Source organism: Schistocerca americana, chromosome 1 (assembly GCF_021461395.2).
Source record: "Schistocerca americana isolate TAMUIC-IGC-003095 chromosome 1, iqSchAmer2.1, whole genome shotgun sequence".
Taxonomy (NCBI): domain Eukaryota; kingdom Metazoa; phylum Arthropoda; class Insecta; order Orthoptera; family Acrididae; genus Schistocerca; species Schistocerca americana.
The window spans coordinates 325,132,210-325,147,944 of record NC_060119.1 but is presented as its reverse complement, the minus strand read 5'-3'; the positions used below and the strand labels follow the sequence as shown (position 1 = coordinate 325,147,944).

The 15,735-nt window shown below is 42.7% G+C and overlaps 1 protein-coding gene and 1 non-coding gene across 2 annotated transcripts in view; one reads left to right on the top strand and one right to left on the bottom strand.

Moving 5' to 3' along the window:
* Positions 1-4,184: 4,184 nt before the first annotated feature.
* Trnat-ugu lies at positions 4,185-4,258 on the bottom strand. The gene has a single exon. It is a non-coding gene; the product is annotated as a tRNA-Thr (tRNA).
* Positions 4,259-4,887: 629 nt separating this feature from the next.
* Positions 4,888-15,735, top strand: part of LOC124546944 (transcriptional repressor scratch 2-like) — a 33,235-nt gene continuing 22,387 nt past the window's right edge. The window contains exon 1 of the mRNA XM_047125078.1: positions 4,888-5,209. Coding sequence (XP_046981034.1) covers positions 4,888-5,209 — 322 coding nt within the window. The remainder of the gene's footprint in view (positions 5,210-15,735) is intronic.

Below are 15,735 nucleotides of genomic sequence, written 5' to 3'. Positions count from 1 at the left end.
GCAAACTTCAGTGATCTAATACAGAACTTGCGTATGTATCCATTCTGAAATGATTGTTGTGCCGTGTTGTGTTGTGGCGCACATTAATACATCTTTTTGATGAGTGACGAAGCTGTTCCTGGCCAGATACACTTTCCACTCCTCGGAGTAGGGTTGGTGGAAGTCCTTTAAGGAGCAGAGCAAGAAAATAATGAATATTGTAATGTCACTCTATGTTGCGATAAGGGGTGCAAAAATAGAGAGTTACTCCACAATCTCCTTCAGTCGATGGGGTGAACAGTGACGTACACCAAAGCAAGCTTCAGCTCTGTGAGAAGAACTTGCAACTTTTGCAAAGACAATGGTGGGAAATCATTAGAAACTAATGTTCAAATGTATGTGAATTCCTAAGGGACCAAACCGCTTAGTTCGTCGGTCCCTAGACTTCCACACTACTTAAACTAACTTATGCTATGATCAACAAACACACTCATGCCCGAGGAAGGGCTCTAACCTCCAACGCACCAGGAACACCCGGCAAAAAGAGGTAAATTTCAATTCTATTTCTTCGGTTCGAGAGTGCTTTGAGTCATTCTTTTACTATGTCTAAATTACTTTAAAGTGATAATTTTGAATGTGTTTGTGTAAAATGGGCGCTATTGACAGTAGGCATACTTAGAAGGAGCCTTTTTTAAACCGCATATGCGGTTGTATAGGCTAGTGTCCCAGTGTTATATCGCGGGGCTTTCGTTTACACAAAAAAAAAAAAAAAAAAAAAAAAAAAAAAAAAAAAAAAAAAATTCCTGTCATTCACTGAACGAGTAAACTACTAACGACAACAGCGATCATTGCCACAAGTTGAGTTTTACTACTGTCTATTTTTAATTTCGAATTGTAGCACCAGGCATCATTGGTTAAAAACGAAATTAACAGTTTCGATCTCACGAATCCTGTAAACTTTTTTTAAGCACGTGTCTCACTCTTTTCTTTCGTACAAGAGCAACTCTTCGCAGTTGACGGCTGGTACAATGGCCTATAGATGACATTGTCAACGCGGAGCAGAAATTGACAAGTGAGTGCGTGTTGCGACGTGACACTAGTCACCTTGTCCGCTATAGTTCGCGAACGCTCGACTGCGTGCAGGACCCACAGGATATCAGTATGTCAATGAAAAAGTACGCAATAAAGGGGTTAACTTTGTCGTGTGCTATCGAGAGCAGTTGACACCTATTAAACTCATCGGAAGTATTCGTTCTGTCAATAAAATCCAGACGCTTTTCGCCTTTTACTTTAAGACATCTTCATATGCATGTATGATTATATAGTTTTGTTATGCGAAATTTGTAAATTATAAATCAGTTCACGACTTGTTTTTTTCCGTAAATAAGTGATTACTTACAGTTATTGGCGTTTTTGGTTCGCATCTGCGTTTCCTCACTATACTTTACTTGTGAAACATTAGCACGATTTCATGGTACGAAATTTCTTCTTCACAATTTTCACATTCTTTGCTCTAATTGCCGTGGAGCACTATTAGTCTTTTGTCACTAGTTGTAGACATGTTGCTGAAAATTTTGATTTAAAGTCGCAACTGCTGTGTCTTCACTTCATGTCTCTTCTTGTCTCTTTTCTTTACGTACATGTATCCGACCTAACGAGCTACCTGCCCAAAAATAACGTATTTTTGAGTCTGTTCTCTCTCTCTCTCTCTCTCTCTCTCTCTCTCTCTCTCTCTCTGTACCCCTCTGTGTGTGTATGTGTTTGTGTGTGTGTGTGTGTGTGTGTGTGTGTGTAAGAGAGACCCAAAGAGTGTGTATATGTATGGATTTCTGTGCTTGCTGTGGATGATGCACGCCCAAACAAATTTGTTCGTCAGAAATAGTTACTCGCACCCCTCCAGAGATGGCTGCAGTTAGTCGTAAGACCTGCAGTGGCACTTGCTGTTACGTACGCGCACCGACCCGTCTTTCCCGTGGGACTCGATCTATCACTGCGTGACGTAAACGCGGTTTGTTCGCTCCTCACTGCCCCACACCCCTCGGCAGTCTATGTACTGGGAGTAGGTGGGCGGAATTCGCTTCTTCAGCTCCCTATGTACCTCTACGGATTTGTTCCTCGTCTTGGGAACCGTTTGTATGTGTCATGCTACTTATGTACAACCCGTGTTAGCAACTGGCTAGCTGTATTGGCAGAGTCATGTCTTTACACGATGTAAGTATGCACATTAGTAAGCAGACTACAGCTACAGGGGCGTGTTAATGGAGGGTATGTTGTTACCTCCAGTCGTTTCCGCCTGTGTTGACAAAGCCAATTTTTCTGTTTTTAATTTCTTAGTCTTGACTTAAGCAACTTCTTATGGTTTGCCGATTCTGCACGTGAACTCACGAACCGTATCGGATTTTTTGCTGTCAGCAGATGTGGTCAGCATCAAAACCGGCGAGTTTACCTGTCTGGAATTCACTGCAACCAGTCAGTGAGAAAGTGCATCTACGTGGACTGGTCCTCAGGCAAGAGGTTTGAGTTAAGGACACCTTTTAATTTTTTGGTATTTCTCGCCATTTTCGAGTCTTATTTTTCATGCCACTTGAAACTCCACATATTGGCTGAGAAATATGGGAAATGATATAATCTTATGGTTCAAATTGCTCTGAGCACTCTGGGACTTAACTGCTGAGGTCATCAGTCCCCTAGAACTTAGATCTACTTAAACCTAGCTAACCTAAAGACATCACACACATCCATGCCCGAGGTACGATACGGACCTGCGACCGTAGCGTCGCGCGATTCCAGACTGAAGCGCCTAGAACCGCTCAGTCACTCCGTCCGGTATGATATAATCAAAAACGTAAATAGTTTCAGTCAAATCTACTTTGAACGAAAGAGAGAGAGGTCTTCCGCAATCCACCCACCAAGGATCCGTGCATGGTGTAGCGCTTCGTTGAGATGTTCGGCTACTTGCGTTGTGGAAGTTGCAAACAACCAAGAGCATTTCTGAGCCCCGAGGAAGATCCATAAGAGGTCAAACTACATGTACCTCACGAGTTGTCCGATGCAAGTTGGCTGCTTGGTACGTTCAGTAGCACACACGTGTGATAGCAGTAACATGCAAGCTTGAGGAATTAGAGTTAATGTGGACTCAATAATAGTCAGGTCCACGTGGCAAAAGGTGCTGTGTACGAAGCTGGTTTTTGTTACTTCAGAATTTGCCCATCGCCATGCTGGCTGGCCCCCAAACACTGGTTAGTTATTCTTTTTGTGCAGCAGAAACAAATTAATTATCAACTAAATGTTCGTACTTCGACGCGAGGACTTCCAGGAACATTTAATTCTGATTGCAAGGGTCTATAGCTCTTGATCCATAGGTACTTCATTTTGTGCATTCAGTAAGTGTTTGTTTCATCCTGCAAGACGGCGTTGTTGATCTCACTGAGGCCATATAGGATACTGATATCCTTTGCAGCAACAGTGCGCTAAATGTTATGGCCATAACAGTTTCTCAGTCAGAATGTTACAGAAAATGTCTGAGAAACTCTAGGAAAGATCGCAGTCCCCTTTTCGACTCTCCTGTAGCTGAAAGGAGCTGTAGAACAGAAATTGCACTTGCCGTGTTCGGCTCGTCAGTGGGAAAATTTAATGTTAGATTACCGATTTACAAAAACTGTTCTCAAAGTACCCACTGCATCAGATGTTTTTGTATTACAATGTAGCCAAATTACAAAGAAATATTGTCATTGTGATAACAGTCTTTCCTGACGTGACTGTTGACTTCTTTACTGATATTTGTCACTGTTTTCATGACTCTCTTCTCAAAGTGCTCATCTAGATTGGCGACCTTAAAATCTTAGCAAGAACAATAATGATAGATGTATACCACTGCCAGAGGTATCAGATCTATTTTCTCTTATCAGTTTCGAATCGGTCGTTTGAGTAGCAGGGATCCTTACCTAAAATTGATACATTTACACTTCTCCGTTATTCTTGAAAGTTTGTAACATCATCACGAAATCTCTTGTAATATGCCATCTAGCGCAAGAACACGAGAGGCAGAGAGTGATTTGCTATAAGTGTTAATAACGATGTGACAAGACTGACATTCGTATGTAACACAGATCCATTTAATACAAATTTCCTAAATTGCCATGAAATGAACACCCTTAGCTGCTTACAGGCGTTGACATACGTCAACGGGGACAGATGAAAATTTGTGCCCCGTCCGGGACTCGAACCCGGGATCTCCTGCTTACATGGCAGACGCTCTATCCAGCTGAGCCACCGAGGACACAGAGGTCAGCGCGACTGCAGGGATTTATCTCTGGCACGCCTCCCGCGACACCCACATTCTCAACGTATTGTCCCGCACTACATTCGTAGTGCCCCCGCCCATTATACTCATTACTCGCGGCGCTTTGCCGATTCCCGGAAGAGTTCGGGCACTGTTTGTGCATTCGCACAGAAGAAGAATATGTCCGAAAGAACAGATACCATCTTAGTATATGTATAGAAATTTCTTCACCTCTCTAATCCTGACCATTATCAACGCTGTAGTATGATATCCTTTACAAGATAAGTGAACGGAAGACGTTACAAATGTTTGTTCCCACATTTTAGTTTTAATTGCGATCCTGAAGTAAATACTACGCTCCACAACAGAGTATTTCCATGTTCTTTGCTCAGTGAGCAGGAGGTAGCGCAATTGTCTGTAGATAAGGCACGACGTCCTAAAAGCAGCGGACTGATGCGTCTTCCTTTTTCTTTTTCTCCTTGGTTTGGCCCAGCTCACTGTAGCCTCGCTGGAGGCAGCAGGAGACACTGCGGCATTTAGTGCCGGCAATCTCTGGGATCGTGCAAGGAGAAGCACTAAATCTGAGAGCTAAACAAGAAGGAAGGAGAGAGGAAGAAGGGAAAAAAATGCACGCATGGAGGCGAGTGGAGCGGCGCGACAGCGGAAGGGCCGCCCGCGTTGGCAGCGAGCAGCGCGGCACGGCACAGCGCGAGATGAATCTGGCCCCGAGCGCCGGCCATAAATCCCGGCAGCGACGACTGCCGCCGCCGCCCGACCAGGCCGGGCCGGGCCTCCTGAATAATTCCTGCGAGCACGCCTCCCTGCCGCCCCGTTACCAAAAATATTTTACTCTCATGAACGATCTGCAGAAACGCCGCGACGCGCTGCGCAGCACAGCCCACGAGCCGGGCACGTGGATGCGGACTTCAGCGGCCTTGCCTCCCGGGCGTACGGGCGAAAGCAGGTCAACTCCGGGCTTGGCCGTATTTCATAAAAGGCGATTTTTGTCCAGAATCTGGATAGCTTTGGCTACGGCGACATGCAAACAAACAGTAAATCATTTTCCCGCTACATTACTCTTGGCTTCTGCAACTGGATACAAATGTGACTCGGAAGGGACGAATACTTAGTGTTGCGTAAGCCTTCTGTAAACACGGTCCTCGACGAAGTTACTGATTTTACTCAGAATAGTTTTAGTTATAATTCGTTGATATGTCCTTCTCTGAGAACACAAAAATCCAGAAACTGGAGAGAGAATGAGAGACCGAGAAAGGTTCGAGGTGGGGGTGAGTATAAAGCTGAAAAGAACGGGAAGAGAATAAAACCGAAAAAATAAAAAAAAATGTCGTGTGACTAGGGCCTCCCGACGGGTAGACCGTTTGCTTGGTGCAAGTCTTTCGATTTGACGCCACTTCGGCGACTTGTGCGGCGATGGGGATGAAATGATGATGATTAGGACAACACAACACCCAGTCCCTGAACGGAGAAAATCTCCGACCCAGCTGGGAATTGAACCCGGGTTTGGTTAGGTTTGACGTTCTGTCGTGCTGACCACTCACCTACCGGTGGCAGACAAACCGAAAAAGATAAAGCGAGACTTGAGTTCGCGTTTATTACCCACCCAAATTCATTTCGAACAGCTTTTCTATTGCTTCTGTACGGCGGACATTACTTCGGAAGTCAGTTTCATGGCAAAACGCCCAATTGTATGATCTCCTTAATCCTCAGTTTTGATCAGTACGTGACTCTTCCATGGATAAACCACACATAACGTGCTGGCCTGAGGAGGGGTGATGGAGCGAGTAGAGAGGAGGAGGAAATGCAGGAATCCTGCACCATCGCTCATGGCCAGATCCTGGTGGAGGTGGTTTACCGTCGCCTTCTTCCGACATGTTATGAAGTGTCAGTTGTTTACCTGTATTGTGTGGATGAATGTAAGGACTGCTTGTACAGTGTAACGTTGGATTTGTGTCGTTACGGATGAAACGAAGGGAGAGAGTGGAACCCGGTGCTGGTACATAGCCAGTTCCTCTCGTAGCACCAAAGGGGCCGGCGAGCTTAACGCCCCCCATGCGACGGACAGACCATCATCAACAGTGTCACATGCTCTCGCTTCAGGAGACACTGTGGATGGGTTTGGTATTTATACAGTGACATTGGCGCAAAGACCAGTTTTCAGAAACCTTACACCACCAATTCTCCTCCTCTTCCCCGCCTAATGCTGCACCCGAGCCACTTACGCACAGGCGTGCGCTAGCGACCTCGGCTGCGGAGTCTTGTGAAGACTTAAATTCACTGGGTAATAATTAATATTGCATTTGCAGTTAACAAAAACTGCTCACAATATGGTCACTCGACTAGATGTTTTTATATTATAATCTCCTCTCTCCTCCTTCTCGCTACCATGCACAGTATTACTTACATACGTAGTACATTCTGAACTCTTTGATGATGTTGTGTAAAAACGACAAAAACTAGCTTCTGCCCATGTAAATCATTAACTTGGTGAAACAATAATTTACAGATTATTCTCCAATGGGAACCAGATCCAAAGATTGGTTTCATCTATGTTACACGTTTTGAAGCATCTTTGATAAAGTGTCCACTGCATAATGAATAATGTAAGTTAGAAATTTGAGTTATAAATGTACCGAATTCCGAAGTTTGTTGATGATTTTCTTTCAACGTTACAACTCATTCGTGAAGAGTATATCTTAGTCTTCAGTGAGAGAAAGAAGTGTGCGGGTCCTATAGTGTAAAATGACGGAGCTGTGATCACAATAACAGCATTTCTTTCTATTCCTTCGCCTTTGTTACCGGGTTCACTTTTTTAAAAAAAAAAAAATGGGATGATTTCGTTCTGTTATTTCAAGTTTGTGATCGAATGTCCTTCCTAATATCACAGTAGTCAAAATAACCTAAGACAGGAAATCCGAGTGGGCTATCTGTCTTTGGATTTTGTAGACAATATTCTATCGGATATCGTACGTAAACTGCCTGCATATCGTATTTTCTGAGACGAAATTCGTCCAAAGGAGAGTGGGAAACTGCCTAAAAACCAAAGTGAGGCTGGTCAGTGTATGAACCCACGGTCGTTAATCCACTGCGTGGTTCCTATCCCGGTCAGGCTAACTTTCTCGTCTGGAAAGCTAATGCGCTGTGGGTTTCGCTGCACTAGCAGATCTGTGAGCACAATAATACTTACTGTCTGCAATGAAGCTTCAACAATTCAATAAGTTATGTTGTTACCTCACATACAGTAATTAATTTCCCTTATACTAGCTATACCGATGGGTCATTTAGAAGTAAGGATCTAGCGCTAAAGGTTAATAATTTCTAGTGCGGTCTGATACGCCTCGTCACGGTTCGCGTGGCTGCTCCCGTCGGAGGTTAGAGTGCTCCCTCGGGCATGTGTGTGTGTGTGTGTGTGTATGTGTGTGTGTGTGTGTGTGTGTGTGTGTGTGTGTTGCTTTCAGTAGTGTGTAAGCTTAGGGACCGATGACATCAGCAGTTTGGTCCATAGGGCTTACCACAACTTGCCAAATAGTTAATTTATATCCCGTGAAAGTATACCGGTATATGTAGGGCCTGCAGATGAGCTGCGCAATACTTTTTTGTGACCGAGTTTTGGTGAAAAGTGAGGCTTATATTCTCGCCATTACGGTACGTACCATTACAAAAAAACACAACTTTTCACTTTCTGCCTAAAAATATAAGTGACGGACACACATTAGCAGATCAGTTTCTTGGCACATGAACAAATTTTATAATTCTCTCACTCCTCAATTTTGTCGTGTCTGTGAAACTCCTATGAATAAAGTACACACCATATAGTACCATGTTACGTCATTGTATTTATTGGGTTATTCGTAAGTAACTCCAAGACTTCGGAAGACAATTGCATGAAAACCACTAGATATGCAGAAAACAGACACACATCACTGCGTAGAGCATCTCTTCAAGTTTTTAATTAACATTACAGGTGTTCAGTATAGGTGCAGCAAATGTGAATACATGAGTGCAATTCATTGAAGTTGCAGGCTCGAACTGCCTGAGGGTGTACGATACCAGCCACCTTTGTAAATCTTTCATTGTCTTGCCTATCTGGAGTCATAAACAAATTCGATGCTGTAAATACGGAATAGCTGAATTTTCTACATGTTCTGACGCACACACACACGCACACACACACACACACACACACACACACACACACACACACACACACGCTCCTTCATGCAACTAGGCGACAGTGCGTTTTACGAATAGAATTGTGTAGAGATACTCCGTCCACTGATACGTCTCACCTATCCGTACGTATTGTACTTTTCACCCAGTTGTCTTCTGAGACGCCGGGTCTGTTTAACTCGCAGGAAACCATATGTTTGGCTTCTAACCAAAATAAATGTGAGGATTAATGCCTCCTGCGAGGCTGCTCTTTTTTGCTATACATTTTGCATTTCGCTGCTTCTGAATGATTAGCGTAACCTTGCTTCACGCGCACTGTTTCCGCTTTCCATTCGTTTTCAAGATGTGTATCACTGTTGAAACCGTCAAAGGGTACAACCATAAAGACATACTTAGTGTTAAGAAGCCCTATTAACTTTCCCTTTCTGCCTGTAATTACGCCTATTTTAACGGTTAATCGCAAGTCATTTTTAATTTATTATTTAAAAACGCATTTCAAAGTATAACATTTTTCTGTTCTTAACTCCCTTCTTCATGTGGTATATAGGTATCCCCTTCTCTGGCACGATGGATCTACCCACGGTAGGTTCCTATATCATACTGAAATAATGTACAACCAGAGCTTAGTTGATGTGTAACGCAATACCACCCTCAAAGGTAATTAATTAGGCGACTTGTTGCGCATCAACATCGACACGATCTCTCACTCCTGAGAACACCAAAAATGATAACCATAAAAGAGATAACAGTTGCAATAATAACTTCAACTGATACACTGCTTCGAGAAATCTTTGAAAAGGTTGTTCACCTTTTTTTGGATAGCTTCACCTACTCCAGTGCACTTTTGCAAAACATAATCTCAGTAAGTAAACAATCGGTTTTATATTTATCTGTTTGTAGGCTATTTTGGACTTTGTGGAAGTTTTACAATTACTGGCAAATGTCACCACCGCAACAATTACTATGTTTTTTTTTTCTTGATTCGAGGAGGTACATCCAACATCTTGCCGCAGTGCCTCGTTTAACGGCATTCAGCACGTATGATATTCCGTAAAAGAAGCTACACACATTTACTAACAAGAGCGTCCACAACTACGGCAGGGCACAACCGCTTGAGCAGTCCAACAAGTAGTAGTGTGTTTGGCCAAATTTCTCGATACGAAGTTGATGGTGTATTTAATGTTAGCTTCGTATGGTTCACACGAGCCCCAATTTCATTCAGAATAGTAAACAGTTACAGTCATAAATGCGAATTCCGTGTACGCCAAACATGGGCCAAACATGACCATCACATTCCATAAAAGTCACTCTTCAGTCTGAAATATCCGCAAAACCCGACAGTGGGCTCTTGGTATGTGAGTAATGCTCACTACCACACAGTGAGTAACGGTTTTGTTAATACGTCACCGTGTTTTAACATCGAAAAGTTGATTTATAGAGGAACAGAGATTACACGCCAGTTAATTAAAATTTGGCTACAGCTCGACAGTTAATATTCCACTTTTAGAAATTGCCAGATACAAGAATTTGGAATACACGATACATCATTTCCGTTTCTACATCATGATTCATGGGTTTATATATAATGCGAAGGACACGGAAACACAAGGACAATATAAGTGATATGAGTAGTCTTTACACAGGAATTAGCTAGAGAAATTTTTCCTGTAAGTGAAGTGTAAGTGTGTAAGTGTTTTATATCGTCCTTCAAAGGCTTCAGTGACACTTCATGGCGCTTCAGGCGGTTCAGACAGGATACTTTTGTATGTACATTCAAAATAAATTATAGATTTGATACAAACGACTAATGACAAGAAATATATCTTACAAGGGACCCCTTGATTGGGATGTCAGAAGTTCAATCAATAGTAAGGCACACTTGAATGTGTGGCGTTGACAATTATGACAGGAAAATATTAGTTACTAACGACTAATCACGTGCATCAGGAGCGTGACATAAAATGTGTGCTCAGGAGGTGTGCAGAGATCGAAATTCTGTAGGATGTATGTATTACGCTTCACAAAATGGACATCGTCGACATTCAAGAAATGTTTAGAATAAACCATTAACTCGCAGAACGCAGAATGAAAAATGGTGTATCACGGTGATCACAAATTTTCGCACTATCATAACCGAAGGGGAACCCCGTGTGGGTTACAAATCATGCAGGACGTTCAGCTAGGAATCCACTGTTAATGAATGCATATAGAATCATACTGTTGTAACGGGGTGACGAGAACTGCGATGGAATGAGATGGCACTCAACCGAGTATGAAACAGTCTGTCGCGGAGCTTATCGTGAAACTGGCTATCCTTAAAGGTGTAGTTGCAGATAGTGCGACAATATGCCTTACAGGCACCGATAAAAACAGTCGTCAGAAGCCGAATTTTTTCCAGTGGTTCCAGATAACACGAACTGCAATATCACACACTATTCAGGATGAATACTTTGCTCTGAAGGTGTATGAGTTTTATACGCACACCAGAAATAAAGCGAAAGCAAGTTATTTCGAGCAGCTATTGGCCAAAGGCAATGCTCATACCACTGTTGTTCCCATACGCCAATTTGCCCACTCTTGCTTGCTGTGATAAAAATATTCTCTCCGCCCATGCAAGATCACGCACATGACAAAGAATCGTAGGGGACGGAGCACCTCCAGCTTCTAGTAGCACAAGAAATAACTTTACGGTCAATTTAACATCCAGATTAATAGTCGGCATAATTGTGTACGAATGTGTTCAGACATTGATGTTATTTGATCTTGATACAACTCTGTTGGTACCTTTAATTTTCACGGTTCCTTTCATATGCATTTTCTCTCCAAATCCCGATTGGTCGGACACCAAAACAAATTCGTTACAGAACGATTGGATAAGTTTGTTTATCTCATCTAAAATTTTTCCGACCGATTATACATTTTGCTGTCCATCGTCAAGTTGACATTTTGTTTGAAATTACGTCTTCCAGTTCCGTAGCTCTTTTTGAAGTTATGCAACCATCCATTGCTTCCGTTGAAATCACTGTAATTATGTCACGCGCAATTTTATGTGCACAACGTAGTAAGTCAGTACCATGCACATCCCGTTTATTGTATCGAGCGTAAACACGAGTTATTTTAGAAGTGCGCCTTGTCCTTCTTTGAACATCCGTAGTTTTATTATGCACTACTTGGTCATATAACAATGTTCCAATGTACTTTCAGTTTTTAAGCACGTATCATGATTGTTTTCCTCATCTGTATTGCGCGCACGGTAGAGAGTAAACGACACCACACTTTTTACTGACTCACGTTGTAGAAACAATAATATTTTATCTGCCACTTCTTTCTCACTCTGCGACATTCCATGGGTTCCTTTCTGACGTAGTGTCAACGTCAGTAAGTTTCTTGTAGATATAAAGCAATGTTTTCTTTATTTATCGTTGCCATTGCTCTGCTGTGTATCATGACCCCTGGCGCTGTGGCACTGTTGTGAATTACTCGTCGTCGAAACAGTTCAACGACGCTCCGTAGCTTCATGCTGTTCTCACCACTGGATACATCCAATCCCGCTCCTTGTTGGCATTATCCACCAGTATTGTGGTTGCATGGTAGACAATATGTGGAACGTTGAGTGTGTAAATTTCACTGGCCTCGCACTCAAGGGGTTCCTTGTTAGTAAAATTCTTCAGAGTATGTATCCGCATTGGCAATATGTGCATTTGTCCAACGTTTCGGCCATTGTTGCAAATGACCTTCCTCTGGGTATTTTACTGCTAAATTGGGTAAAGTTAAGTTCATATATAGAAGTGAAAACACCTGTTTTCGTAATCTCATCGGGTATTGAGGAAGAGAAGGAGGCTTGTTAGTGTACAAGAACTAGGGTATATACTCTCTCTCTCTCTCTCTCTCTCTCTCTCTCTCTCTCTCTCTCTCTCTCTCTTTTCGTTTAGTCGGTTCCGACTCTTCGTGACCCCATGAACCAAATCACGCCACTTTTTCCTGTCTTGCACTTTCTCCCGTAGACCTTCCAGGTTGGAACACATTGCTTCTGTGATGCCATCGATCCATCTCATCCTCTGACGCCCTCTTCTTCTAGTTCCTTCAATCTTCCGCAGCATTAATGTTTTTTTCCAGCGAGGCATGCCTTCGCATTGTGTGTCCAAAGTAGGTCAGCTTTTGTTTTAACTTAGACCTTCCAGGGAGAAATCTGGTTTTATTTGCTCCAATATTGATCTGTTGGTTCTCTTTGCAGTCCATGGAACTCTAAGAAGTTTCCTCCAACACCACAATTCGAAGGAGTCAATTCTTCCCCGTTCAGCCTTTCTAATGGTCCAGGTCTCACATCCGTACATCACAACTGGAAAGACCATAGCCCTCACAATACGGATCTTTGTTGCTAGTGTCATATCTCTGGACCTTATAACCTTGTCAAGGTTTGACATCGCCTGTCTACCGAGCAACAGGCGTCTCCGGATTTCATGGCTGCAGTCGCCATCAGCAGAGATCTGGGAACCGAGGTAACTGAATGTGGTCACTACCTCCATGGTTTCTCCTGCTATATCCCACGAATTGGTAGGTGTAGTTGCCATAATTTTCGTTTTCTTCACATTCAGCATAAGACCGGCCTTTTCACTTTCGTCTTTCACCTTCAGTAAGAGTGATCTCAATTCTTCTTCACTTTCTGCCAACAGGATCGTATTATCCGCGTACCTGAGGTTGTTTACATTTATTCCAGCTATTTTAATTCCTGTTTCTCCTTCATCTATCCTCGCATTCCTCATTACATGTTATGCATGCAGATTGAATAAGTACGGTGATAGTATAGAGCCTTGCCGGACCCCTTTCTGAATCTTTATCCATTTCGTTGTTCCCTACATAGTTCTCACCGTGGCTTCTTGGTCAAGGTATAAACACCGTATCAGATACTGAGGTGATCTGGTACACCCATGTTTTTCAGTACGTTCCATAATTTGTTGTGATCGACGCAGTCAAAGGCTTTGGCGTAGTCAATAAAGCAGAGGTACACATCTTTCTGGAATTCTCTCGCTTTTTCCATAATCCACCGAATGTTAGCAATTTGATCTCTAGTTCCTCTTCCTTTCCTAAATCCAGCATGTTCTTCTGCTCTCGATCTAGATATTGGCGAAGTCTATTTTGTAATATTTTCAACATAGCTTTGCTAGCATGTGAAATAAGTGCGATTGTTCGGTAATCTGAGCATTCTTTAGAACTTCTCTTCTTTGGAATGGGGATGAATACTGATCTTTTCGTCTTCTGGCCACTGCTGCGTGATCCATATTTTTTGACATATTGAGTGCAGCACTTTCACTGCATCCTTTCCAGTGACTTTAAACAATTCTGCTGGTATTTCATCATGTCCACTAGTTTTGTTATCAGCCATATTTTCAAGGGCCCACTGGATTTCGCTCTCTAAAATATCTGACTTTAGTTCTAAATTAACATTAACATCAGCAGTAGGAGCCCTGTCATTATGCAGTTCTTTCTTGTATAGGTCTTCTACATATTCTGCCCATCTTTCCTTAACATCCTCTGCTTCACTCAGATCTTTCCCATTTCTATCTTTTATCATTCCAATTTTTTCCTGGAATTTTTCTTTAATTTCTCTAATTTTCTTATAAAGATCTCTTGTCCTCCCCATTCCGTTACTATCTTCAACTTCCTTGCACTGTTCATTAAAGAATATATTTTTGTCTCTTCTAGCTAATTTCTGAAAATCTTTGTTTAATACAAACATAGCTGATCTATCTCCCTTGATTTTTGCTATCCTTCGTTCTTCTGCAACTTGCAGTGCCTCAACTGATAGCCATCTAGCCTTCTTACTGTTCCTTTTCTTGGGAATATGTTTCTCTGCGGCCTCCTTGACAGTATTAGCTATTTCTGTCCACATCTCTTGCGAGCTTTTGCCCTCCAGCTGTAATACATTAAATCTGTTTTGTACCTCTACAGCATAGTCGGAGGGTATAGAGTTAAGGTCATATCTGCAAGTTGGGATACTTTTTGCTATATTCTGAAGTTTCAGCCGAAATTTTGCAATAAGGAGCTCATGATCTGATCCACAGTCAGCCCCAGGTCTTGTTGTAGCTGACTGAACCGCGCTCTTCCACCTCTGATTACAAAGTATGTAATCAATTTGGTTCCGGTGTTGGCCATCTGGCGAAGTCCAGGTATATAGGTGTCGTTTTGGTAGTTGAAACAGTGTATTAGTAATTATCAATGAATTTTCTTGGCAGAATTCTAGGAGTCTCTGTCCAGCTTCATTTGTTGTACCAAGACCATATTTCCCTGTTACACCTTCTACAGCTTGATTTCCCACTTTTGCATTCCAGTCTCCAACTATGAAGACGATATCCTTTTTTGGTGTTGACAGTAGTAATTCTTGTAAATCTCCATATAACTGGTCAATAATTTACTTTTCAGCATCGGTTGTTGGTGCATAAACTTGAATTACTGTGATGTTGAGGGGCTGACCTTGAAGTCTGATGGACATCATTCTATAATTTTTATATTTGCATCCCATTACAGCTTTTCTCACTTTATCACTAACTATGAAGACTACGCCATTACTTCTGTTGTTATCGTGCCAGAATAATACACCATATGGCCATCCGAAGCAAATTCTCCCATGCCAGTCCACTTCATTTCACTTATTCCCAATATGTCGATGTTAATTTTCTCCATTTCTCTTTTCACTATGTCTAGTTTTCCTTGATACATGGATCTTACATTCCATGTTCCTATGCAGTGCTTCTCTTTGCACCGTCTTACTCTTCGTGAAGCTCCTCTCAACCTGGTTCCCCCCGGAGATCCGATCGGGGAACTTGAAACTCCGGAACATTTTGAGCTGAGCGAAGCCATGGGGTTTTCTTGGGATAGTTCAGTGGTGGTTTCCCGTTGCCTTGCACTGTCCTCCAACTCCTATCTGCTCACCGACTCAGTTTCCCTCTGGGGTTGGTTACCCAACCTTCCGCTGAGTTGCTCGGCTTAACAAGGGCACCACGTGTAGGTAGGAAGTTGGATAATTGAGATGATAGAGGCTGTGAGAACTCTCTTGCTGAGTTCTTGTAATCGCGTATCACCCCCATTTTATGCCAGAATCTCATGATGTCTGCAGAGACCCCCCCAGGTCATTTCCTGGGCCCAGTGAATGTACCACGTGACCAAAAGTATCCGGGCACCTGCCTGAAAATGACTTAGTTCGTGGAGCGCTCCATCGGTAACGCGGTAACTTAATATGGTATTGGCCCACCCTTAGCCTTGATGACAGCTTCCACTCTCGCAGGCAT